Here is a 27,761-nt window from a genome sequence, read left to right on the forward strand (position 1 = left end):
GGGATGCGCTGGGATGCGCTGGGTTCCCGAGCAGAGCGCTCGGGCTGCGCAGCCGGGCTGAGCTGATGCGAGAGCGGCTCTGAGCTGCGCTGCTGCTGCTGCTGCTGCTGCTGCTGCTGCCCGCGGAGATCGGGGAGGGGAGGGGTGCCGAGGTGTGACTGTCACCCCGAGCAGGGGGCTGGCTCTGAGGAAGCTCCGCTCTCTCCCCAGAGCCTCTCCGAGCGCGCTGTCGGCTCAGACCCACCGGCAGAGAGGACAGGTCAAAGGCAGTGAGTATTCTTGTTCTCGGTGTCTGTCTGTCTGCAGTGCCTCTGTGCTCGTTTTTTGGTTTTTTCCTGGCTTTCTCTGCGTGTGAATGGATGGTCTTAATCTCCCGAAGCCCCTGAGAGATCTCATGATTTGCCGTTCTGTTTATTTGTTCGGTTGGTTTTTTAACCTTTGTGCTGCTGTTTTTTTGTATTGGGATGGCTTCTTTTTCTTTGCTCAGGTGGTTTGATAACCTGAAGGTCCTAATCACACCCCTCCCTCGCTGTCTTTCAAGGAGAAACCCCCAAAACACACCCATGATGAGGCTGGTAATTCTCCTTGACTGGGTTCCTTCTGTAGCAGGGGGAGGCAGGATGGAGGATGGAGCAGGGGAGGCAAAACCCCTCACCAAGACCTTTATTGCCATTCACCAGACACCACAGGCTGCATTTTAAAGCCACAACTGACTGGATTTGTTTGCAAACAGAGGGAACATCCACGGGTATGCCAGCCGAGCAGTGGGATTGCCTCTATGGGAAATGTAGGTCCCTGCACCCCTGAAGTTTGGGATCTCAGGGAAGTTGGGTGCTGCTCAGAGCTGGGGGGGCTGAGTGGGGGTGAGCAGGAGGCTCTTTCATAACAGCACCCCAAAATTCAGGCTGCTGGAGGAGGCTGCAGGGGTGAGGGCAGATGGCTCCACTTCCAGCTTGGAGCAGCAGTGAGAAAGAGAAGCAGGAGCTGCTGGACTCTAGGAAGTCATGTGCTGCAGCCCCACATGCAAGTGAGGCTGTTAATGAGGAAATTTAAAGGGGCTTAAGGCATTACAAGGATTGATTTCAGTCAGGAGCAGCCGGTCGGGGTGAGGATTAAGGAAATGCACTCACTGGCAATGCAGAGCAATCCCAGTTCCATTAATTTAGTGGGGAAGAGGCTTTGTGCGTTTTTAATGTAATCAGCTTTGAAGAGGGAGGTGGCACAGGGCAGCCCAAGCTCTGGGGTCTCCCCCAGCCCCAGCAGAGCAGGGTCCTGACTCCTTGCACACCCTCTCAGCTCTCATCAGCTCCTTGGGCTCCTCCTTGGTTGTTCCCAGCGACAACACGACATGGAGGGTACCTGGAAAATCAGAAACCTTTGCTCGTTGTAGAGTCTTGTTCTCTGTCCCCTGGCTCTCCTGCCTGGTGGATCTCACCTTCACTCTCTGTTGATGTGAGAGTTGTCAACCAGTTGCTCCCCAGTGTGCCAAGGCTCACGAGGACCCCTCCATCTCCAATCTCCCTCTTTTCCTCCTTCTCTCCTTCCCTCCTTCCCCTCCTTTTGCAGGCTGAGCCTCTCCTTGGTGGCTCCCTGCAGGCTCCCACCACCCCAGCGAGGCCTTGCTTGCTTTGAGTTATTTTTGTGTGAGTGCTGGAGCCTGTGGTGGTGGAGGAGCAGGAGCTGCAGATGCGTGAAGTCCTCCTGTTGTTCTGTTTGCAGCACCAGCTTTGCCATGATGCCTGGCCACTAACATCAGCCATGACCTGGAGGGACAGGCACAAGAGGTAGTTTGGTCATCTTAGCAAGGTCAGCCCTGAGCTCTGCCTGTGGAGGAGAGACCTTCAGAGGTGCTGGAGGATGAGTGGGATAATGGCAACTCCTGCTGCTCCCTGGTGAGCTGGGACACCAAACTGAAACTGCTTTAGCCCTGAAGCTGGACTTTACCTGCAGTCCTGGTCTTAGAAGGAAATGCTGTCTCTCCTCTGTGACCATCCCTCAACTCTCAACGTCTTCCATTGAACAATTGACTTTCCACACTAGGAGGCAAGGATCAAATGGGTTGAGGACAACTGGCCTCTCTTGGCTTTGGCAAAGAGGATCCTTTGGTCTGATTTTTTAAGTGCCAGGACATGAAACAGTAAATCCTTTCTTCCTGCACTCCTGCCTCCTGCAACCAGCCACGACTGTGGTCCAAGCCAGCCAGTTAAAGGGTTAACCATAGCTGGATGCCTGAATGGCTGCCTTACTGATCCCACGGAGGTAACTGGAAAGACACAGTGCATCCCTCACCCCTGCCCATCCTGTCACTGCCCACCTTGTCCAGCAAGCCCTTCAGCTCACTGCAGTGTGCCCTCTTCCCTCCTGCCCTTCCCTTGCCTCCTCTAGACCCAATTTCTTTCCCTCTCTCTCTCTCCCTCTCTCTCCTTTGTCCTGTCTTGAAAGTCCTCACCAAGAGAAGTGTGTTCCACGAGGAACCAGCTCCCTGCTCTGCCCCCCACTTTCTCTGATTCCCTGCTGCAGCCCCTTGATCTCAGGGAATCTGAGCAGTGACGCATGTCACCCCTCTGGCTGAGAAATTCGGGAGCAAACAGAGGCACAGGGCACAGAAAGGTGGGAGAGGCACCAGAAGGATCCTGTAGCAGGCTCTGTGTCCAGCTGGGAGCGTGGCACTCCCTGTGCTCCCACCTGGAGTTTGTGGAGTGCAGCATCCCGGGCCCACTGCCCTGAGGCTGTGCAACAATTCCTGGGACTGAGGAGTTCCTGGGTTTTGTGCCTGTTAAACGCTGCGAGCTGCCTGTGCTGCACCAGGGAGACACTTGGTGCATTTAATTAACATTTAATTTGCTCCAGGATTACATTAAAATGTGCAATAATAGAAGCTCTCCGAAGGGAGGGGGGAGAAGGAGGAAACAGGAGCACTACAGATTGGCTCAGGCACTGGTGCTGAAGTGTTCTGCAAGAATTACAGATGGAAGGGGGGAAACGCTTGTGCAGCCACAGAAAGTGTTCGGCATCTGTTTGGCAGCAGGGCTTGGAGAAGGGCTTTCAGCAGCTCCAGGCAGGTCCAGCAGCTGAGGAGTGGAGATGGGGTCACTAAATGCTCCTCCTGTGGTCTGGAGGAGAGAATGGCTGGGTTTGATATCCAGGGAATCCCAGAGGAGATGCCCCAGGGCTGGAGAGGCAGCTCACAGAGGCTGTACAACCCCCCAGAGCAGCCCCTAGGTGCTTTTGGAGAGAAGGTGATGCCAGTCCCACGCAGTACATGTGTGTGTTCCCTTTCCCTGTCCCTCTGTCCCTGTCCATCCCGGGTTATGTAATGAAGGATGCTGCGGCTGCTGTCCCGGGAAGGGGCTGGGCAAGGACACCAGGGGCTGGGCCAGGGTTGAAGGCTCTGGGGCTGGGCTGAAATTTAGAGGAAAAAAGCAATAAAGCCATTTTCTGCCTGGGTAAGCGTGTCAGGAAACAGGCAGTTTGATCCTGCTTATGTAATCCTGAGTCTAAAGAAGCTGCTTGAGATCGATCCTGGCTGGGATCTCATGGTGCTGCAGCACAGGCTCACCTTGCAGGTGCCTCACTACCCCTCTCCTTCCTCCAGCCTGCCCTCCACCTCTGGTATTTGTGCTGTTGCTGGTGCTGCTGGAACGTGGTGACTGATTTCTTGTGCTGCTGCCCCTTGCTCTCCTCCCACACCTGACCAGAGCAGGACTTTCCAAGAAACAATCCCAAAGCGCAGCCTTTCAAAGCCTTTTGCCAGCCAAGGCAGCTGAATGCCTGGTGTGAGTGAGCCTCCAGCTGCTCTGGTGCTGTGTTCACCCCTAACATCTGCCTGGAGATGTCTCAGGGTCCCTCTCACACACGAGGGAACTGAGGACACAGATCTGGCACAGAGCAGCTGAGGGTTTTTTTTGGGTTTGTTCTTTTTTCTTTTGCCAAGCTGGCTAGACTTATAATCATCCTCTTCTTTGGTTTTCCCCTGCTAACACCCCTGCTTCCCCACCTCGACCACAGGAGCAGAGGGATGAGGACTCGCCTGGGCTGCCTGTCTCACAAATCAGACTCATATAATGATTTCACAGCTATTCTTCCGGACAAGCCCAACCGGGCTTTGAAGTGAGTATAGCTGCAGCATCCCACCCCAACCCCACTCCTGCCCTTCCCCTCCCCAGCCACCACCCCACCCTTCAGTATTGTCTTCCTTTTGTTGTGCTTTGTATGAGCTGTGACTGCTTCCACCAGGAAAACGGCACTGATCCAGCAGGAGCAGCCTCAGGAAACACCTGGATCTTTGACACGAGGCAGGACATGCTCACAGTGCCCACTGCTGTGTGTGGGACATGTCTGCACCTATTTGGGGATGTAATTTGCACCTCTGTCATCACAAATCAAAGCCTGAGCAGTTGCCTTGGTGTAAGAGGTGAACAGAAATTCCAGGTCATCTTCAGCTCAGCCTTGTGTTTAACACTGCTGAAATTCGGGTGGTGGTTTGCACAATGCTTGAGGGAGATGCTCCAAACCCTGCAGAAGTCCTGATTTGAGACATGTGGGATGGGACTCATCTGATCACAGGTGCCTGCTTCCACCTGAGCTGAGATCTGTCCTCCCCCTGAAAGGCAAGCCAGAGAAATGAACACTTCTGCAGGGCTGAGTTTCATTTTGCCTGACTTTTGGCTTTTCCAATGTAAATGTCTGCATCTGAGCTTGTTCCCTGGGCCTCTGCTTAGAGTCAATGAGGAAAAATGGGTCCCTTTGTGGGGATGATTCATCTAGCCTGTCTTACCTGTCTGCCTGGGGATGTGAGATGAGCAGAGATGAGTCCCTGCAGGTCCCTTGGTATCTCCTCACTGATTCCAAAGGAAGCCCAGGGCTGCTTGGCTCAGCTCTACACTCTAGAGCTCCAAAATCAGGTGAGAAGAATTCCAGCCTCCCTCGGTGTCCTCCTCACACAGCTCCAGAGAGGATGAGCAGCCGTGGCTTGTCCCTAACTTGCTCCTTGCTTTCCTTACAGAAGACTGTCTACAGAAGAAGCAACAAGATGGGCAGACTCTTTTGATGTCCTTTTGTCCCATAAATGTGAGTAGAGATCAAATTCCACCTTTTTTTTCCCCCTCCTCTGCCCCTAACCCCTGTGCAGGGTCATGGTCTTTCAGAGCTGCTCATTCCCCAGCAGTCACCACCCTTCACAGGCAGGAAAAAAAATAGTTTTATGTGTTCCCTTCACCTCTCTGTTGCTGGCCACCAGGAAAACCACACCTGCTAAAGGCACCAGCCCAAGGTGCTGCCTTTTCCAGCTCAGTACCCTTGACCAGCTCACCCTGCTGCAGAGGAATCATCCGTGGTGCCCTGAGCATCATCTGCAGCTATCACAGCAAACCCAAAAATTTCACATCCACAGACCTTATGCCAACCTGTAATCAGCACTGCCCTCTCTGCTCAATCCTGTGAGCTCTGTTCAGCAAATATTGCTCTGCTCCAGCAGCATTTTCTCACTGAGAAATTATAAACAAAGCAAAGTTCCCAGTAGGGGCTCATTCTATTGGAGAATAAAACCCAAATGAGTCGAGGTTGGTGAAAAGTCAACGTGGGTGCTGAACTGTTTTATGCAATAAGGAGCTGTCTGGCTTGCTCAGGGACTCAGGTTTTCCTTATATTTTAAAATGCAAGTGTAGAATTATATTATTAAGAGAGGGGTAATTTTGCTAGGTTTCTACTGAGATGACAACAGTTTTGGCAGGGAATTAAGTGACAACTTTAAACAGGCTGGCTGACCAAGGCAGGAAAAGCAGGATGTAATTTTAGCAGCAGTATCTAGTTGAGATCATTGCTCTTGCAGCCAATAGGGGAAAAAATATATGGTGTAGCTAGCTATGGCTAAAAAGGAACATTTCTTTTGTGGGAATTCAGAACAAAAAGGGGAAAATGCACCAAGGAGATTGTAAAGTAATCACCTGGGGAGTGGAGAGAGGGGAGGGGAGGGCAGGGTATTCGCATCCCTGTTATCATCCAGAGCTCAAACCCATTTCTTCTTCACCGGTGTAAAAGTAGAAATTCTCTTTATTAAGCTGCAGAAGTGTTTGGATTACAACCCCCAGTGAATTTACCCACCTGTGTCCTGGTATTATACAGATTCTTCCCTCTTCAGCTGACTACTGCAAAAACCTATGCTAAATCAAACCCTAGTTCAATTATTTTGTCCAGCAGCTCCCACAAGGGTGTCTGGTTTTATTAATAAATTAGCCTTTTAGAGTGATAAATGAATTATCAAGATCGCTCCCATCTCTTAGAATGGAAAATAATTCTGATAACTCTCTGGCACTAATGAAAAATATTCCTTTTCTAATGAAAAATATTCAGTTCCTAATAGCAACAGAAGGTGATCTTTAAAATTTAAATTAATCTTTTTTTATCAGCAGTCACGGTGACATTGCCTGGTGATTGGTGGCAAAAAAAAAATTTTGTTGTTTAATAAACTACTTTCTAAAGGATTATTTTATAACTGCTCTGCACCTGAAGTTTCTGGAACTGTCAGCCTGGCAGTCAAGGGTTATAATGATGCAAATACAAAAAGTTCTGTTGAAACAGAAGCGTTATTTTAGTTACACTGGTTTAAAGGAGAGAAGAGCATGTACTCATAGAATTAATTATATTGTACAAGTTGCATTTTTGCTATTAGGATGTGCTGATGTTAGATAGCTAAGGGAGCCTTCTGCTTTAACTGGCCAAAATCTGGGAGTAAATAAAGCTGTGCCTGGCCTGCTGGCATCTGTCTGCAGGGAAGCTGCCAGCAAAAATTCAGCTTTTAGTGCCAAGAGGAGGACAGAACTGTCCCAGTCTTATTTCCCTGTGTCTGCTCAGGTGAACAGCATTAGCCAGGGAAAATGGGAATACATGCTCGGGGGCATGGGCTGGGCTGGAGGAGAATTCCCCCCAGGGCTCACAGCATCAGCAGGCAGAGCATTTCTGCTTGACACATCTGTCTTCACTGGATGGACAGTTCATTTATTTTGGACAGGGGGTTGTGATTTTGGAAGGTTGTGTGGTGCTTTCTGCTGCGCTCAGATGGTTCCAGCCCAACTGTTCTCCAGGGAAAATAAACCCCAAAGTGCTCCAGAGGGACTCAGGAACTGGATGGAGCAGCTGAAAACAGGGCAGACCTTGTGGGCAATATTGCAAGGGGTTGGACACGTGGTGAAATTTCTGCAAGGAGCAGGAATGTGGATCAGAGGTGCCTAAGAGGCTCTCAGCTCCCAGTTGTGCTCACACACAGAGGAGGCTCACAGGGCTGCAGTGAGACGGGGAAAAACACTTCTCCCCTTCCTATTTTCATGAGTCTCCAAGAGGTTTCTAAATGGAAGTTACCTGAGGAGATGTCATATATTACTCAGATTTTATGGAGAGTCTCCTCATGCCAGGCTGGCAGGGATTTGAGCTGCCTGGTCTATAGGGAGGTGTCCCTGCCCATGGCAGGGGGGCTGGAAATGAGAAGGTTTTTAAGGTCACTTCCAGCCCAAAGTACTCTGTGATTCTCTGATCACCTCTGCCAGACATCCCTTGAAGTGTGATAGCCCCGGGGAGCTGCCCCTGATCTCCCCTCACCCTTCTAGTGAATGAATGACTCTGCAGGTAATGTTTGACCCCTGCGAGGAGGACTGAAATCCCTTGGGATTTGGAGCAATTGTTTTGTCTTGGGAGATTCCCAGGCTGGGTAATGCCCCTCTGCACTGAGTGGTCTGATTTGGATTAATTCCCCGAGCCACTCAAAGGATAATTTGAGTTGACGTTAACAGGAGATTGTGAGCAGGAAATGCGGGAGGGCTCTCCCCACCTCTTTTTTTGTGCTGGCCCTGGGACTGAATTCCCTCATCCCTCCTGGAGTGAGCAGTGCTGAGCAGCAGGATGCAGACAGATAGGGCAGTGCAATGACATCCTAATTGTTTTTGCTAATGGGTGAAGCAAATCAACTCAGAAAGGCTGGGGTCAGGCAGACAATCCCTATTTTCCATCAGGAGCCCTGTCTGAGCTCACTGCCGTGTTCCCTGGGGTCAGCAGCAGGAGAGGGGAGCCTGATGCTGCTCTTGTCATGGAACTAAGAGGCAAACCATGTGCAGCCTTTCCTTTGGTGCCCAGGGAGAAAAAGCAGTGTTTGTAGCACTCTGGATTTCGGCTCTTTTCCCATTTTGTGCTGGGGAAGTGAGCTCGGAGTGGTGCCCAGAGTGCAAGTGCATGCGTGTGAGTAACTGAGGAGTAATCCCCTGGCTGTGCCCGTGCCCAGGAGGCACAGGCTGGCCAGCCAGATGAGGATTTCTTTTGACAGGCTGCTGGAGGGAAATACAAGCAATAGCATGTCTCATTCTGTGTCCCTCACGGGGCTGGACACATGGCTTATCCTTGGTCCAGCATCCAGCAGGACACTCTGTCCTCAGCCCTTGGTCACTTCCCAGCAAAGCACCTGACACCAAAAATCTGCATGCTGAATTCCCACTTTTATCTCAAGGGTGATTTTCCCCCAGATTTTTTGAAATCTGGAGGAAAGAGTGATTTTTCTCCAGATTTTTTGTGATCTCCGTGCTCTTCCGCCCAAACTTTATTGTTGTTCTCCTCCTTCTGTTGTCTACACATTCCTTCACTTCCTACACAGCACAGGAATATCCCAACCTACTCCCAGCTCTTTCTAAGCCAGAACAGCATTAGCATTGTGCTGGTGACAGGCAGCTGAGATCAAGGGAAGCACTGCTCAGCAGCACTGAGAACATGTTCCTGTGCTGTGCAGGGCAATTTAACCTTTCCCCTCCAGCCCTGGACCCAACACATTCCACAGAGCAAATCCATCCATCCATCCATCCATCCATCCATCCATCCATCCATCCATCCATCCATCCATCCATCCACCAGCCATGGGGATTCTACCTTTACTCCCTGCATGAAGTCTGGTTGCTGAGGGGGTGAAACATGTGCATTAAATAAATGATTTTTGATTGCTGTCTTGCTCTGACAGTGGCAGGTGCTTGGTTATTAAACTGCCTGGATGATTTAGGCCACTATGCTGGGCTCTTCCTCATGCTGATGGAGTTTAGTTAAGACCTATCTTGTGTTTTCTGTTCCCCACTTCAGTCCCTTCTTGCTGGCAAGGATCCACTCTCCATCTGAGCAGGATTTCAGGAGTCCCTGTTCTCACATGGCCATTGAATGCCTGGCACTGCTCATTCACAAAACACAAATTCCTGTCATTGCCAGGTGACCTGCAGGATCCTGAGCAACATCTGAGCACTTGCACAGTCCCTCCTGCACGTTCCTCAGCCAGTCTGAACACAGAGCAGGGCATTTTGAAGCTTATATTTATATTTACACTGCAGAAATAAAATAGAAAATGTGTGCTGCTTCCCCCTCAGACTCTGAGCATTCAGTAAAGAGCTCTGCTTCTTTGCCTTCAGCTTATCTGCTCCATCAGGATCGATTTTCTCCTTTGGCTTCAAGCAAAGAACTCCTGAGTCAAATTCCTGGATAATTGTCCAATAGTTGTCCCAAAGGGCTGTGCACCTTCACCAGCACACCCTGTCCTCCTGAGTGCCTTTGGGCCTCAGGTTAGGGATTATTTTGTGCTGCTGCCTCTGCAGACTTCTAATCCTGCTTTTAATTTCTCTGCAAAGCATCCCTTGGGAATTGCACACTGGGATATTTCAGGAGGTGAAATCTCTCTCCTGCTCATATCACACTGCACTCCAGTGTCCTGGGAAAAGAGATGTCCAGTTGGGTGGGGTGAGCTTTGAAATGCTGGGTCATTCCTGACTGATCATTCCTTGAAAACCTTCATGTGCTAGGAAGGAGAGGAGGAGATTGAGGTCGATATCCAGGTCAAATTCCAGCTCCCATTGCCTGATTGTGCTCCTGCCTTTTTGATCAGACCTGTCATTATTCCATGACAAACTTTTGGCAGTGATTCCTCACACCTGGCTGTCAGGCACAGCTGGGAAGCCTGGTAAGAAGTCAAGGGCTAAAGATGAAATCCATGGAAAGCCTGGCAGTCAGGGATGGCCTCTTCTGCATCCAAAGTGACACATGGAGGGTCCTCACAGGTTCAGCCTCACCCCTTGCAGCTCCTCAAAGCTGTGAGGACTGCATGACAGGAGTGCATAAAAAAAGCAGAGAACAGCCAGACACTATTATTTATCCATTCACTGTCTAAACTTATTTCAGGATAAAAAGGAGCTGATTGACATTAGAGCAGGAGGCAGAGCTCATGGAAACCTCCTGGTCCCAGGGGAACCTGCTGCAGCTGCTCTCTGGGGCAGGGCTGTAGCAAATGCCTTTCTCTCCTTGTCACTCACAGCATTCCCTTCTTTTAGCAGATATTACATTTTTCAGATATTACATTTTTCAGACATTATCTTTTTCAGGTATTTGATTTCTCAGGTATTTGATTTCTTAGGTATTTTATTTCTCAGGTATCATATTTTTCAGATATTATATTCCTCATCAATGACCTTTAGCAGATGAGGTACTTTTGTGCAACGCTGCAAGTGATCCTCTGTCAGTGCTGCAGCTCTGGGGCTGTTGTAGAGGAAATGGGGGGGGAAAAAAGGGACCAGGGCAGAGACAGGGAAGCAAGACCTCAGCATGGACACAGCAGAGACTGCAGAGACACACCAGTGTGCTTGGGTGCTGGAATATTTATGTCAAGCATCCTAGGAGTTGACAATTTACAAACTGACATAGATCTTGAGGAACTGGAACTTTCTGCCTGTTTTATTTCCTTCTTTCTGACAGCTGTCAGCCTGCAAAGACTCCTTGCCCCTTTCTCCAGTCCTTCCCCTGCTCTCACACAAGCCCTGTGAATTTTAGAGGCACTAAGGGGGACACAGGTTCTGGAAAATGTTTCTGTGTCCCAGATTTCAGGAAAGGGAGCAGCTCTACAACACCTCTCATCTTCATGGAGATGCTCAAAGCAGCCATGGGCAGGATGATCCTGCTCCTTTAGCAATCTGCTCTGCAAGCTTCTCTGGGGCTGATGTCACAGTATTGACCCACAATTTGCAGCATTGCTTGGACAAGAGGTTTTGTCTCCCCTAGCGGTGCAAAACCCTGATCTCCTCCTGAAATTGCTTGAGTGAAGAAGTGTCAGGACGAGCTGGAATAATGCAGCTATTTCAGGGGCTGACAGCAGGAGGGAGCATGGCTGAGATGGGATGGATCCATTTTTATTGCTGATAGCAGACTGCTGATGGAGCAGCCAGTGCAAAAAAAAAACCCTAATGAAGGAGCTTTGAGGAAGAGCAGAGAGGTTTAGCCTCTAATTTGGGCTTGTCTGGCCTAATATCTCTTCTGCCTTTCTCTCTGAGGATCTGGGCAGACAGACATCTCCTCTGACTGACACTCAGACAGAAATAGGATTGTTTGCTGCTGTTCAACACCCAGGGCCACTGCCTAGGGCTTGAGGCCTCAGCAGGAGCTGGAAAATATCTCCACATCCTAAGTTATTGCCAGAAGTAAGGGAAGCAGGAAGAAGTTGAGGTCATACAAGGGAGATTGCTATGGATCTGTAGCACACATAGCATATAGATATCTACAACATATACATGGCATATAAATAGCAATATATGTATTATATATAGTATATAGATAGCATATACAGCATGTAGAAGGAACTGTCTGAATAGTCTGCTTGAGAAAATGTCAGAATTATCCACAGGGATCTGGACAAGCTTGAGAAATAAGCCCATGAAAATCTCATGATGTCTAATAAGACCAAGTGCAAGGTGCTGTACCTGGATTCCCCCCAGTATCAATCCAGGCTGGGGGATGAACAGATCAAGAGCAGCTCTGCCCAGAAGGACTTGAGGATGCTGGTGGATGAGAGGCTGGACATGCCCTGTCTTTGCTCCCTTCATCCTTTTGAGGAGTCTGACCTCACCTCCCCAATCCCATCATTATTTTTAGACACTTGCTTGGAAGTAGCCAGCGCTGAGTCAAGAGCTTTCCAGTCATGAACTACAAAAACCTGCACCCTGTTGCAAAAGACCAGGAAGAGTTAGAAACATGTTACTGGGGGGATAAAAAAAAAAAAAAAAAAAAAAAAAAAAAAAAAAGAGATCTAAATTTATCCTGAGGAGAATGGGTATGTGTGAAGCCTTCAGCTACTTCAAGTGCGCTGGTGCCGTTCAGGGAAAGAAAATAAAAAAACAATGGCTGTGTCCATAAATAGGCCCAGGCAGGGGTTTAAGAGGACACAGATTGCCTAATAAATCTTTCCATATTTCTAATCTGCCCTGGCTGACTCAGATTGCATTACTGAAATGTCACAATTGCTGAGCATTAGCAAGTGATAAGCACACTTTTACCACCGACTAGACAAGCCGTAATTAGGCCGAGTCCTTTCCCTCTCCCCTTTATTGGAGCTGTAACAGACTCTCAGAGAGCTTTCCTGTGTTTAAATAAGGACTAAAAATGGCACAAGGCAATAAAGCAAAATGACAGAAAACATAGGAGGCAAATCCACAGCAGCCATGTTTTATTAAAGGTTTTTCTTAGTGATGGACAGGGCATTACAAAGTTTTGCACCAACACCAGTTGAAGATGGATAATTCTGTGAGTAACTTTCCAAAGGGTGGTGTCCCAGTCCTGAGGAAAGCCACACTAGCTGGAAAAGGCTTTTTCAGAGTTACACTGGGTGATGTTTGGATTTGGCAGCTCATGGGCACCTGGCTGATCAGTGCTGTAGGTTATGGATGCATCCTGGGGCTGTGGAACTTGGGAGAAAAAACTGATGGTGTTTGTTAGGAGTGGATGGAAGGATTCCGTGGGATGCCTAGAGGAACTGGAACAGAGGACAGACACAGTTAAGAGGAATAAAATGGATATTTATTGAGGGCCCTTCAAAGGCCACACCGTGGCAGTACCAGTGCCACAGTCCCTGCCTGGATGGCTCCAAGGTGGAAGCAGAAGGCTTGGTCATGAGATCTCACATTTTTATAGGTTTTAGTCCCATTAATAGCTTCAAATAATGAATCAAATCATTCTCCTTGCTTGCTTGCCTGCCCTCCTCTTTTCACGTTGTTTATGCTTAGGGCCTGAAGTTTGAAGAGATTGTCCTTGAGTCCCCAACTGGAATAGGACCTGTGAAAAGATCCTAGTAAGCCTTAATATAAAACTAAAAGCTGCACACCCGAGCAGAACAGAAAAACTTAAAACTCAAGGCATCACTTTCCCCCCTTCAGAGGCTCAATGAGGCCTCTACCTTGTTGAGACTCCATTCTAAACATAAATATTTAGAAACAGAAATATTATTTCTAAGTAGAAATGTTTATGACAATAAGTATTTAATGGGAGACAGATAAGTGCCTGACAATAATAAATATTAATAAAACTAATGATATTTATTGACAATAAGTGTATCATGACAGAGAAGTGTCTGACAGAAATAAATATGTAAGAGCAGCTCCTTGCCTGCTCCCTCCTCCTGGTGTAACTCCCTGTGTGTCTCTGGCAGATGGGCTGGCAGCTTTCCGTGCTTTCCTGAAGACGGAGTTCAGCGAGGAGAACCTGGAATTCTGGCTGGCCTGCGAGGACTTCAAGAAGACGCGCTCGGCAGCCAAGCTGGCCTCCAAGGCCCAGCGCATCTTCGACGAGTTCATCGACGTGCAGGCGCCTCGGGAGGTGGGTGGGGAGCACCCAGGGTGGCACAGTGTCCCCAGGGTGGCACAGTGTCCCCAAGGCACCCAGCAGGGCCATCAGCCCCAGGCTGGCACTGCATTCTGGTGTGAAGGACAGGTGTCTGCCAATAAAGGCAGGAGCTTCTCTTTGAAATGGAGAATGGAAACCTCCTCCCTCCAAATTATTATAATTTTGAAATTAAGGGGCTCTCAGGCTAAGATATGGGAATTAGGAATAACAGTTCTTTACTAGGAAAATTAAAATAGAAATGCAGTATTACAAAGAACAATCCCAAACACTGCCAGAGTCAGAATCCAAGCTGACACCCGTCAGTCAGTCAGGGTGGTGGCAGCAGTCCCATTCAATGGTGGCTGCATCCTCCTGCAGTGGCAGATGTGGTTCAGCTGGAGCAGTGCTCCTGGAGAAGGTGCAGTTTTCCTCTGAAGGTGCAGGGATGATGTGGAAAGGTCTGGCTTTCCTCTGGAATCCAGTGAAAAGAAGGTCCCTTGGTGTCCAAAATCTCATTTTTTCTCTGGGTAGGAAAGGCTTGGCTGCTCCCCCTGGCTGGAGCATCTCCCAGTGGGATGATGGAATTTTATCAGTCATGCAGTGGGACTGAATGGGCCAGCAGCAGATGATATCTGCCTGGAGGGAGGATGGGCTGTGGAAAGATGAAGATGATTGCCCCAGCTGGTTTAAAGCTGGCCCATTAGCAGATAATATGTGCCAGGAGATCAGGGTCACTGCCCCACCCAGCTCAACAGATGGGGACAGAACACACATTGCTGGCCACATCAACCCAACACACACAGCATCCCCAGGGTGGCACAGCATTCCCAGGACACTCAGCTGGCTCTCTCCCTCTCTCCCTTCCCTCTCAGAGTGCCTAAGCAGAGTGGCAATGCCCTCCTGCCTGCTCCAGCTGCCTCTGCTCACTGTGACTCATCTCTGATGAGGGCAACTGCTTTGATGAGACCAAATTAGTCACAGCCAGGGAGTTCACTGGCAGCCTCAACCCACATTTCCTGACCTCCCCAGGAGCATTTCACCCTGCTCCTCTCATTTACTGTCAGCCCTGGAGCAGGCTGCTGGGCTCATTCCTCACAGGACTCTGGCACAGGATCATCCTACCCATGAGTAAGTCCCAACGGAGGAGAATTTCTCCTCTAACTCTCCCCTCACTCAGACCTCCCAAGAGATGCAAACAATAACTCTGAGCTGAGCAAGAAATGCAGCCTGGAGTTGTTAAATCCTCTTTCAAGCCCTGAACAGGCTGATGGCACTGTCAGACCTGTGCTGGGTTGTGTCACTGCAGGCTCAGCACAGCCAGGGAGGCCCTTACTGCACCCACCCACACATGGGTGCCTGTCAGGCACCCAAAAAAAGCTCATTTTACCCCCTCTCCCAGCTAGGAAGGCCACTGGGAAGGACCCAGGTTCACACCAAGGGGTGTGGGTGTCTCAATGCCCACTGCTCTCCTTGAGCATTTTCCCACTGTTATTCAGGAGGCTGGATGAGATTTTAAGGACTGGAAAGTTGATTTTTGATTACAAATGAGAATGCAGGTAGGATGGGGTCTTTCCTATAAATTTGGTCCTGTGGTGAAGTTTCCTTAGCACTGTTACATAGTTTTGGCATGCTTAGAATATGAAATTATTGAGCAAATGCAGAGAGCTAATCCATACTGCTGACATCCACACTGAGGCAGACAGCTTTACTTTTCCAGGCTCCTTCAAGTTTGGACATGGAGTTAATAACAACAAATAACATTTTTTCTGTCATTTTTTCCTCCAGACAATAACCCTAAAAAATGCTGGTTACCCTGCTAGGGAAGGAAAGCAGGAAAACTCCATTGGCTGGCTTTGCAAACAAATAGCAGTCATAACATTATAGGCTGGTTTATTTTATCAAGCCTCTCCTCCAGATATTGTAAAGTGAAGCTGCTATGGGAAAAATCAAACTATTTATTTTAGATCAACAGAGTTCAGAAACATTTAATAAGAATGTACTGATGGTTTAAACCCAGTTAAAAGTTCACTCACCCACCTATTGGGTGTGTGGTGAAGAACAGAGGGAGCAGGAGAGAGGTTAGGCTGAGTCAGAAGTTTTAAGTGATATGCAGCCTAAGTGTCTGAATAAAAGCAATTTGATTTCAGAAGGGCTCAGATCCATATAAAATATATGGATAAAATCCATATATATATCTGGATCTATAAATCCAACTCTTCCAGGCTTGGGGCAGGATTCACAGCCCTGGATCCCTGAACCCTCCTGAGCTGTGGGGGCTGTTCAGGCAGGGACAAGGGCAGGACCTTGGTCCTGCTGCTGTTCCACAGCCATGGCTGAGAGGGGCAGTGCCAACTGGACACTCAGTGCCAAACTCTCTTCTGCTGCTTTCCCCAGGTGAACATAGACTTCCAGACACGGGAGCTGACGAGAAGAAATGTGCAGGAGCCCTCCCTGTCCTGCTTTGACCAGGCTCAGGGGAAGGTGCACAGCCTGATGGAGAAAGACTCGTACCCCAGGTTCCTGAGATCCAAAATTTACACAGACCTGCTGTCTCAGACCCAGAGGAGGCTCAGCTAGAGCAGCGATGGGGCCCTCAGCAACCACGTGCTTCCCACAACAGCCAAAACCCATGTCAAAATGTGAAACTTGCTTGGTGTTAAAAGCAGTGGGAATGGGAAAAGAGGGAGAAGGGGCAGAGGAAACTTCCAGAGAGTGATCCAGGTGTTGTATTAAGACTCTTTGACTTTCTGTGCTTTTTTTCCTTTTTTTTTTTTGTTAGCAGTAGCAGTCGTTGTCTCTCTCTAGAACAAACCCAAAACCCTCCAGAGTCACAGGCTCCTATGTGGGGTAGGGCAGGTTTCCTGTAAAATCACTGGGCTGGTTTGTGTGTAAATAACACCTTTCCATCCTCCCACACATCTCCCTGTCTCTCACCTCTCCCTTGTGCCTGGAAGGGCCCCCAGGGCAGCTCTGACACTTGTGAAGCCACATCCAGCCCATGTCTCACACATTGGCTGCTCTGGACCCTGAGAGCAAGAGGAGGGAGAGAGGGGACAAAGGCACAGGATTCATTAATTCCCTTTCCTGGAGTGCAAACCATCAGCAAACTCAGCTCACCTCCCTCTTTTGTTTGCACACCTCATGCCATGGCTGCTACCCTGCCACTGCCCCTTTCCCTGCAGACTCAGAGTACTCTCCACAGGACTGTGGAGGAGCTGAGTTTTCCTTGGGAGGAAGGTAATTCCAGAAGCTCTCCCTGAGCCTGGGCAGGCAATGGGGATGATTGTTTTTCATGGCTGTTATTTATTTGTGTGGTAGCTCAGTCTCAGGGCCCCAGCAGTCATCCAGGCTCTGTTGTGCTGGGCACTGGACCAAAACCTTGCACAAAGGGGCTGCCACAGGCTTGGTGGCTCCTCAGGAACCTGGTAGGAGAGAGTGGGGAGCAGGAATGTCCCCTCTGCCCCTTGCTGAGGTGTAGGAAAAGCACAAGACTCATCTGCCACAGCATTTCCCATGTGGTACCTGGCCAGCACACGGCAAGGTGAAAACCCACATTTCTATTTTTGTTATTTCCTGATTACTGACTGTTCCTTCTTCCCAGCTGTCCACTGTGGGTTCAGTGCCCTGCCAAGAGCTCCCCAAGGCACAGACCCTGCTGCAGGCTGCTGCTTGCAGTGGGGCACTGAGAGCATGGGGTGAGCAGATGGGTGCCTGGGTGTGCAGTGGGGTGAGAGCTGCTCTCTGGCCCTATTCCCATAGCCTGGGTGGCCACTGCAGGAGAAGATTCTCTGCAGATATCAGGGCTGTAGCATCTCCCCTGTACTGGGCAATAATTCTACCATCTGATGGCCCCATTTCCATGGCATTGCTGTTCCAGCTTGGCAGATTCCTGTAATATTTTAGAGGGGAGAAGCAGACAGCCTGTCTGTGGGTTTGAGCTGACAGACCAGAGGTCTGTTTTCTTAATTTCATGAAGGCCTGGAAAGCGACCCCATGGATCTTTTCCTTCTCTCAGTCATCCCCAGACCAAACCTCTGCTCCAGCCAAGGGTGGTGGGTGGGTTTGATTACATCAGAAAGCTGCTGATAAAGACTTCATGTAATGTGGTGCAAATGAGGTAGAATGAATTCTAAAGCCAAGCATAACGTGTTTGGAACAAGATTTTAAAAAGTTTGGCTGGATATTAAAAATTACTGTCCATCAATTAAGTAGGGGACAGCTTTTTGAGGCTTTTTGCAAGGATGATGTGCAGGACCAAGGTAGAGATGGTAACCATGTTGGGTTTATTCCTGTGGTCTCCAAGACACTGAAGTTCAATTACAGAAGTGCAGACTTTATGTTCAGTAGGGAAACCTGCTTAGGAAACCTTCAGTAGGGTGCCTTGGGGTCAGCAGCAGAATCCTCCAGGTCTTTGGAAGTTAAATTTCCATGAGGAATGGCAAGAAAGAGCAGCAGTGAGAGACATCTGGAAAATACTCCAGATCTGCCATGATTTCTCCAAGGGCACCAGATCATGCAGGATGTCAGTGTCCCAAAGATTTATGGCAACAAGGCACAGTGAGACAGGTCTGGGGAACCTGTGCCATGCATGGAAGTTTTTCAGACAATTGTAAATTTGGTCCATTTACATATCAGGGGTTAATCCTCTAATTACAGCTTCAGGTAATGAAGTTAAATACCCCCAGTTTGTTCCCTCATAATTCACTTTTGTTGATGCTTGTTGGGGTCTGAGGCTCAAGGGTGTCCTTGATCATTTTGTCTGACCAAAATGTGAAGACAGTATGTGAAGACACTCTGTATGGAGTTTAGAGTTATGCACTAAAGCAGTACAGGATTTGAAAAATATCAAAGCTACAATAAAAGCATCAGCCTGTGGTCCCAGTTTTACCCAGTGATCCCTCAGCTTCCCAGCACTGTGGCATCAAACAAGTGCTGCAGGTGGTGAAGGGAGGCCACCTTGTCTGGCCCTGCCTTCCTCTTGTGCAAAAAGCAGCCCAGAGGATGTGAGAGCCAGCAGCAGGGGGGATTAAGCAGCCAGGGTTTTTAAAGAGAAGGTGGCTGCAGCAGACAGCTGCCTTGTGGAATTCTCTCCAGACAGAGCTCCTGAGCGGGCTTGGCTGGTGCTGACCTCTAGTGCCAGCTGAGCACCCCAGGCCAGGCTCTGCAGCACCCTGGGCAGGGTCACAGCCAGCCAGGCCAGGGGACACAGCAGCAGTGTGAGTGGGGACCATCCCCAGGCTCCCCTGGTGGCTGCAAAGCCTGGTGCTGTTCAGAGTGTGGCTGCATCTCTCCACGGCATCCTCCAGCAGCCTTGGTGCTGCTGTCCTTTCATTCCACGTCAGAACTCATGGGAAAACTTCAAAGGGGCCAACATCATGTAAATCCAAGTTTCCTCCTCTCCCCCATCCACCTGGGGGATTGCTTGGAGCAGGGCACACCTGGAGATGCTTTGCTGCAGTGGTGACAGGAGCTGGAATCAGGCTGGCTGATGTAGAAGTGTTTTCCCATTAAATTGGTGCCAGATATCCATTGGGAACAGCATCCTAGAGCACAGAGTGGAGCAAAAGTGTTGTCTGAGGCGTGTGAGTCTACCACAGTTATTTTTGTTGCTGCTCCTGTAGTTTGTCTCTCTGGAAGGAAAGCAGACTAGTTATTTAAAGTAAAATTCTGTTTTTTCTTAAACAAGAAAATGGCACCAGCTGCTTCTTTTATGACAAATGCTGTTCTGAAGTGAATCAAAATAAGCAGCTTGTAGCTCTACCCCTTAAACCAGGGTCTGATCAAAGAAATAATGACTGAGCCAAAGCTTTGGAAAGAGCTGGGTAGTGACTAATCCCCATTGAGGACAAATATCCTACCCTTGATTCATCTCTTCCTGGTGTGAAAGGGATATTCACAACCTACAAACCCATTTCCCCTCTCCACAAGCACACACCTCCAAAATTTTCCTCCTGTTTGGAGCAGCATTAAAGTGTGCCATCACATGAAGGGAAGGGAAAAAAAATTGGTTCACTCAGTTCTTTTTATTCAGTTTGCTGGCACATACCCAGTCAGCTCCCAGGTAGTTTGATGGCAGAAGGGAAAAAGAGTTCACAGGTTTCCTTTCCCTTTTTCTACAAGCTTCAGGTGGTGCTGACTCCAGGATCAGATGTAGAACTCTAATCCACCTAAAGCTTCTCCTGCTTTGGTGCATCAGCCAGGCTTGGGATGATTTCCATCACTTTTAGTGGCCTCAGTAATGCACCAAGGGGTCCCTGTTGTCCATGCTGGGGAGGTGTGAAGGGCAAAGTCACACCAGTCTAAGCAGGGGAGGGGGAAATTGCTGTGTGTGTTTGGGGGCGTGGGTGATGAGAGTGCATGTGATTTCATCTGTATCTTATTTAGTGTCCTCTACTAGAGAAGCTTTTCTGAGACATAGATGTGCATGTTAAAATAGGAGAACTAGGCATAAATGACATAAATTGAGATCTTTAGCCAGTGTTGTGTTTGCCTCGTGTATAAGTCTGAATAGTAGTAAGAGATGTAAAACTCTGCTAGGCTTCCAACTACCCCTAAGAGCACATGTATCAAACTGAACTGAACTGAATGTTCACTGATAGACACAAAACCAAAATGTTTACAGCATTCAGAGCAATAGCAAAGCATACCTCATGCCAGTCCTGGAGTGCCTCTCACCCATCAGTGCAAGCTCTCCCCTCCCTGGGGGCCTCTGGCTTCTCCCTCCAAAGCCCTCTCTCCTTCTCTGTCCTGTCCTGGTTGTCTTCCCTCCTCTTCTTCTTCCTCCTTGAAGCACTCCAAATCTTCCTGTCCACCAGCACTATTTGTCCTCATCTATCTGAGCCTGGAACTCCCCTAACCTGCCCCTGTTTGCCTCTCCTCCATCCCCATGCATCCCTCCTCTCTTCTTTGCCTTTCCCTTCCCCAGACACTCATCTCTGACCATGCCATCTCCCTCCTACATGCCTCCTACTGCCACTAAAGTAAAGCTCCTAGGAGCTTTTCCTTGCCTATTATATAAGAACAAATGTTTCACATCATTTCTGCATTGTCTTTCATCCCTGGGGCTGCTGCAGCTGTCTCCTTCCTTGGTGCTGTGCTCTCTCTGGCATCGTAGCATTATATCCCAGAACAGGAATTAAAGTTCATTTTGCTGCTAGACCAGAATGCTTCTCTCTAACCACGCACCCCTTGGGCTTTGCAGAGGCTCATCTTGTCCCCAAGTCTTTTGTCTTCCTTCTTTTTCCCCTCCTTCTGTGCACGCTGCACATGCAGTGCTTGTGGCAGGGGCTGGCTGGGGTAGAGGGCAGCCCTGCTGGGGTCACTCACAGCTGGGCACCCCCGTGGCTCTCTGGTTTATAAAAATAGTCTCAATAAAGGTGTGTGGGTTGTATTTGCTCAGCAAAGTCAGTCATTGTGCTCTGTGCCTCCTCCTGGCTTCCCAGGAGATCGTGCCTCTAATCTGGGACTGCGGTGAACTCAGCCGAGTTCAGGGAGCTGAAGCCGTGGGAGGGAAGTGGCAGAGGGGGATGTTACCAAAAACATCCAACATTCCTGGCAAAAAGGCACAGGAGAACAGGCAGTGCCTGCTCCTGGAGGGACCAGGGAGCTCTGGGGACCAGCTGTGCTGTGAATTGTTTGTCTCCAGTAGCCCCACACCTCCCAGTTTGCCTCGTGTGCTGCGTGCCCCAGGCTGGCTCTAACACATCAGCTCTGCATTTCCAGCACAGATAACAGTGTTATCCTGAGAGAAATGTCTTCATGGTGCTCTGTCAGTGTCTGCAGCTGAAAAGCAGAGAGGGGAAGGAGGCACCTGCTGCTATGTTTGCTCCTGCAGACCCCTGGGGACTCCTGGCAGCGAAGAGAGCAGGGTACAGCACAGCCTGGGGTAACCCCCTTCCTTAAGAAACATGACTGAGGATCTCATCTTCTTATAACCTCTCTCCCCAGCTCCTCTATGAGTTATCCAAATCACATTTGTCCTTAAGCTCCTTGGCACCTCCACCGTGGTGGGATGGCAGTGTCCCCTTGAGGACCTGATACAAGCACAAGTGCTCACTAAAGCTGCTTGGAGTAACAAAGGTGTCTCATTCCACTGGAAATGAACCCGTGGGTGGCTCAGAAGAGGCTGGTGATGGCTCAGCTGCATGCAGTGAACTCAGGAGTGATCCACCAGGTAGAAAGAACAGCCCAAAAGTGCTTCCCTCTGCCACGTTTTTATTTCTGTGAGATCCTGCTGCTGCAGCTGCCACCTCTGCAGTGTCCAGGTGCTACTGGTGTGGGGAGGTATCAGCAGGAGCAGCTCGGGCAGGCCACACAGGCTGTTCGGTCTGATCCCTTCCCACTCAGAGAAAGGCATGGACTTGGCTCTCTGGGTTCCCCCTGCTTGTTTGCCAGGCTCCCCTTCCCTGCAGAAGCTCCTCAGTCACTCCACAAACCCCACTGGTGACAATTTGTGTCACCACGCTGTGCAGTGTTACACCCCTTCTGTATAGACACCCTGAGTGTGTAATAAACAGCCTGAGACTGTTTGTTCTCTGCCTGAGTGTCTGAAAAGCTGCAACCCCGGGGATGGAGGGGTGTCTCCCAGCCAAATTGCAGAGGAGGAAATGGGAGAAGGTGATTCTTGATTCTCCTCAGCCCCTGGTTTCACTGGTGCAGACACGCTGGATGGGGCGGCAGAGTGGGGATGTGTTGGAACCATGGTTCAGTTGCAGCAATTTGGAACCAAGCTCTCCAGAGGTCCAGTTTGGGGAGATGAGTCAGAAATGGGTTAGTAGGACCTGCAAGGAAGGAAAATCCCAAGAGCCTGCAGCAGCACTTTGCTGTCCTTCTCTGAGGACACCCCACTGCTGCCCACAATGGCTCCCCTGCCCCAAATCCCAAACCCATCATGGCCAGAGGTGGAAACAAGTGCTGAGCCTGCTCCCTGCACCAGGAGCAGCAGTGGGGGATGCACAAGCTCCTGGGAAAGGCAGCAGTGTGGATGGACCGAGCATGATCAGGTCACAAGGAGCAAACAACAAATGAAGAGCTTTCTCCAGACTGTGAAAAGCAGGCAGCTCACACCTGAGTCTCAGCTTGCTTCATCCTAATGGGATAAACCAGGGAGGGATGAGCAGGGTGAGAGTTACCAGCCAGTCATGGGCCAGTTTGGGGGTCTGGAGGAGCCTGGGATTGCTGGGGAAGGGTTAGGCAGCAGCTGAGGGCAGTCCTGGCTAGCAAGGGGGAAGAGGAGACATCAGCAGTTGAGTCAAGGTTGGGTTTTAGTGGGAAATTACATGCTGAGAGATTTACTGCAGAAAGCGTGTGGGGCTTCAGTGAGGGAGGGCTGAGCATCTCCTGAGCAGGTCTGGCCAGCAGGAAAAGCAGTGACCTGGATCTCATCTGGCCCTGGGCACACAGGGCTCTCTCCCTGCCTGCTGCACAGCCCCCTCTCCCTGCCAAAGGTGAGTGCTTGCTCTGCCTGGGGTTGCACTTAAAAGCAAAAATTAAATGGGCTTGTTTTCCTCTGGAAATGGGTGTAGTGGAATTTACCAGTCCCTCTGGCTTCCTTCTATCCCCCTTGTTTTTCCCCCTAAATCCCTTCTTCTACTGTTTTTCCTTTTCATTTACTGCTTCTTCCCTCAGCCTGTCTCCGAGCCAAACCAATTTGAATGCATCCAAGGAAGGATCTGCCATTAGTGCTGCTCTGTCTCTCCTCTTAGTTAGGATATATTTAGCCATCATCTTTTAGCTTTTTTTTTTTTTTTTTTTTTTTTTTTTTTCCTGGCTGTTCAGTGGCTTTAAAAAGCAGGTGCCGGGAACGGAAAGGGAAGATTAAAAGTACCTGCTGTCAGCTACCTCTCCCTGTGCAGCTGTGCAAAGCCAGCACGTGAGCAGAGTGGATAACAGCTGCCCCTCCAAAACCTCATTTGTAATTCTAATTATTACTTCTTTTTTTTTTTTTAATATTATTTCAATAATCTCTTTCCGCACTGCTGCAGATTTCCAGAGCAGCTATTTCCTCCCGTGCTGCATGTGAGTGTGTAGGGTTGGGAACCCATCAAACACCCCATGGGGTCAGCTGGGATGTCCTGGGATGGGCTGGGCAGGCACAGATGGAGCCAGGCTCACCTGCAGCCACAGCTGCCCCTGTCCCATAAGCTGTGCCCAAGGCTTAGACCCAGCTGAGGCTACTCAGGGACTACTTGCAAATGTGCTGTCTCAGCCTTGGCAGCTTCCCTGCTCCTCCCTGGCACCATCAGAGAATTTCTCAGGTTGGAAAAGACCTCTAAGATCACCAGGTCTAACCATTGACACAGCACTGCCAAGCCCACCACTAAACCCTGTCCCCATCTCTGCACTCCTGCCTGCACAGCACCAGCCTCCATCCCATTCCCTCCCTGAAGACATTCAGGGCTTATCAACAGCTTGCAGGTGGAGGAAGGGGCTATGTAACATGAGCAGGGCCTTTAAACCTCCCTTGCATTCAGCATTTCCCTGATTTCATGGCAGGCTCTGCGGCAGTGCCTTCAGGTTTGACCATTCCTGATTGCCACCTCTGTGGTGCCCCACTGGTTTAGGAGAAATTGAGGACAGACTGCCACAACAGAGACCCCAACACAGCACAGCTCACCCTGGCTCTTCCCTTCTTCCTTCTCCCTCCCTTCCCTTCCCAATCTATTTCTGTATCTTCTCCTTATTTCAGTCAAACACTATAAAAATACAAAAATACTCCTGCCAGAAACTCTCCTCAGAGCTTGACTGTGCATTGGGGCACTTTGCACCCTGTCACCAAACCCCTGTTTTCTTATTTCCCACCCCATTTCTGTAGTTTGGGGCTGAAACCTTCGTTTTTGTGTTTTCCAAGGTTGCTGGCATTTTGCAAACACTCACCCAGAACCACCAGCAGCAATCCCTGGGGTGTGTTTTGCTGCTGTGGGTGAAGCCAGCCAGTGGCTGTACCCCCCAAATTCTGGCCAAGGGTGGCTGTGCGTGCCTTCACCTGCCTGGGCTCCTGCTGGGAATGAAGCTGCAGTGGGTGGGAGCTGGATTGGTGCTGGCAAGGCTGTGGCACACTTCTGGGAAGGCAGCCTGGCCCCAGGCATTGCGACACAGATGAGATTTTTGTATTCCAAAACAAAGGCTGATAAAGGAGGCAATGGAGCCACGGGAGGCTGCTAAGCTGAAAGAGACGGGAAGCACGTAATTAAATTAGATACAGAGCAGCATGAAGACATCTGAGTACATGTACAGGGCTGGGCTGAGAAGCTCTTGCATAACCCTGGGCAGAGCTCTGCAGTAGGAAATGTCTCACCTAGTGCAGCCCATGCTGCCAGCTGCCTGTCCTCCAACAGCCCTGTTGTTGGAGTGAGCAGAGGGGTCAGGGGGTGGCTGTGGCACATGGGCAGAGGGTCTGTCCCAGCCTTGCTGGGGAGGACTTTGCTGGAACAGCCCCATCCCACTCCTGTGCTGAGGTTCACGTGGATCTGGCACTGCCCTGTATCCCAGAGCCACGCTCTGGAGCAAACCCTGGTGTGAGAGTGGCATTTCCTATGGCTTTGTGCCTCTTCAGAGAGCTGCTGTGGTGCCCACAGCCTTTGGCTGACTCCTTCCCTGGAGTTGTTCAGGGTTCTCTCTCCCACCATGGGCAGCTCCTCACCTCTGCCTCGCTGCCAGCTTGGCCTCACCTCAGCCCAGAGCTTCCAAACCGGCACAGGGGACAAGGTAAAACCACACACACATTTGTCCAATGCACTTTATTTCTCTGGGGAAAAGCAGCCTGAAGCAAAAAGGAGTGGGTCAGCAGGCTGTAATCTCAGAGATGTGCAGAGTTTCTCTGCTCTGGCTCACATCCTCGCCAGTTGCTGTTGCTGCCATCCCAGCTGTGTTTTTTGCCATAGTTACATTTGCCTGGCTGCTTCAAGCAGCACGTGGTTCCCAGCACAGTGGCTGTGCCAGGCACCATGGAGTGGCAGCCAGAAATCATCTGTCCCGTGTGCCTGCAACACGTGTCCAGGCTCCTGGAGGTTTTCCTCCTGGCATGACCTGCTCAGAGCATGCCTCAAACACCAGGGAGAGCCACCAGAGCTTCCTGTGACTTTGCAGATCCGTGGGTGGGAGGATGGGCTGCAGTTCCAGAGGGAAAGGGACAAAGGTGAACATTTCCACAGCATTTGTGTGGAAAAACAGGGAGCAGATGGGGATGTAGGCGGTGAGGAGAAGGGGCATTGCCACCCTAAACCCTCTGGTCACCTGCTGCAGCTGGGAGGTGAGAGACAACCTATTTTAGCGTGATCTCCAGATGTCCTCACCAACCCTGACCATTCAGTGACTCTGGAACAGCTGAGTGTGGTCTCCCCTGTGGGTACCAGGAGCCTGTGCCCACATCCACGTGGCCCTGCTGCTGTGACACCAGTGCTCCCAGGCTGGTGTGGCCAAGCACCTCCAAAACTGCTACCAAGCACTGTCCACGTGTCCTGGTGTGAAGGACAGGTGTCTGCCAATAAAGGCAGGAGCTTCTCTTTGAAATGGAGAATGTAAACCCCCTTCCTCCAAACTGTTATTATAATTCTGAAATTAAGGGGCTCTCAGGCAAAGATATGGGAATTAGGAATAACAGTTCTTTACTAGGAAAATTAAAATAGAAATGCAGTATTACAAAGAACAATCCCAAACACTACCAGAGTCAGAATCCAAGCTGACACCTGTCAGTCAGTCAGGGTGGTGGCAGCAGTCCCATTCAATGGTGGCTGCATCCTCCTGCAGTGGCAGATGTGGTTCAGCTGGAGCAGTGCTCCTGGAGAAGGTGCAGTTTCCTCTGAAGGTGCAGGGATGATGTGGAAAGGTCTGGCTTTCCTCTGGAATCCAGTGGAAAGAAGGTCCCTTGGTGTCCAAAATCTCATTTTTTCTCTGGGTAGGAAAGGCTTGGCTGCTCCCCCTGGCTGGAGCATCTCCCAGTGGGATGATGGAATTTTATCAGTCATGCAGTGGGACTGAATGGGCCAGCAGCAGATGATATCTCCTGGAGGGAGGATGGGCTGTGGAAAGATGAAGATGATTGCCCCAGCTGGTTTAAAGCTGGCCCATTAGCAGATAATATGTGCCAGGAGATCAGGATCACTGCCCCACCCAGCTCAACATATGGGGACAGAACACACATTGCTGGCCACATCCTGAATTGAAACCCAACACACCACACTGTGGGTGTGCACAGACCTCAGCAGCTGTACAGGCAAAGGCAATCTTACAGCCCTTTCTCCATTATTCTTCCATTTCTTCCCTTGAATCCACAGCTCTAATCATGGTTTTAAGGCACAGAGAAGACATGAATAAGAGCTTTGTGTAGCTCCAGCCATTTATCTGTAGCTGAATATCTGCTAACCAAAAAGGCTTAAACCGGATTATTTGAGTGGAAAACCCCAGAGCCATCAGGAAAGAGGCTGCTCTTACATTAGAGCTGAGACAGGAGCTAAAAGTGTATGTTCAGTCATTAGTCCTGATGCATCTTTCCAGTCTATAAGCAAGACCATTCTGTGGCTTTTTCTAAGTGATGAGAGAAAGACTGCTCAGTGGGGCTGAGGTGCCTCTGCTCCTCCCAAAGCCTCCCATCCAGATATGCTCCTGCTCCCAAAGGCAGCTTGAGAGGAGCCTATCTCCCTGGCCCAGGGCCGAGATGGCTTCATGCTGCCACTCTCCTGGCACAGTTATCTCTCCTGGGAAAGATGCTCTGGAAAAGGGAAAGATGCTCTGGCAGCATGCTCTGTGTGTGATGAATGCAGGCAGCAAGGGTAGGAGACAACTTGAGCTCTGGAAAAATGTCTGAGCTGGGAATAGCAGGGAGGAAGGGAGAGGATGAAGAGTGGAAGTGGCAGCTGTGGCCTTGTGCTCAGCTGGCTGTGAGCAGGGGGTGTTTAAAATCACTCCCTCCTGGAGCCACTGAGCTGGGAATTGCAGGGAGGGCAGCTCTGGGATCCTGTGTGAGCCTGACCTCAGCACAGGGCACCTGCTGGTTCTCATGGGCCTCTGGCTTTTGTAGCACCACATCCTGGGGTTTGCTGGTGTGCACAGGTTTAACCTCTTCTCTTCATCCTTCTCCTTTGCTGGCTCAGTTCTTCCCCTCCAGTTTC

At 49.9% G+C, this 27,761-nt stretch overlaps 1 protein-coding gene across 2 annotated transcripts; it reads left to right on the plus strand.

Moving 5' to 3' along the window:
* The first annotated feature begins 178 nt into the window (after positions 1–178).
* RGS8 (regulator of G protein signaling 8) lies at positions 179–22,184 on the plus strand. 2 transcript variants are annotated; one of them, XM_079313406.1, is made up of 6 exons: positions 179–269; positions 1,720–2,259; positions 4,009–4,110; positions 5,006–5,070; positions 13,481–13,647; positions 16,048–22,184. In XM_079313406.1, exons 2-6 carry the CDS (start codon positions 2,234–2,236, stop codon positions 16,228–16,230), a joined length of 543 nt encoding a protein of 180 aa, XP_079169532.1. In that variant the 5' UTR covers positions 179–269; positions 1,720–2,233; the 3' UTR covers positions 16,231–22,184. The 2 variants fall into 2 exon arrangements, with proteins under 2 accessions (XP_079169532.1, XP_079169533.1); XM_079313407.1 differs by lacking the exon at positions 1,720–2,259.
* Positions 22,185–27,761: the final 5,577 nt, after the last annotated feature.

The sequence above is a fragment of the Erithacus rubecula genome (genome assembly GCF_903797595.1).
Source record: "Erithacus rubecula genome assembly, chromosome: 10".
NCBI classification, from domain to species: domain Eukaryota; kingdom Metazoa; phylum Chordata; class Aves; order Passeriformes; family Muscicapidae; genus Erithacus; species Erithacus rubecula.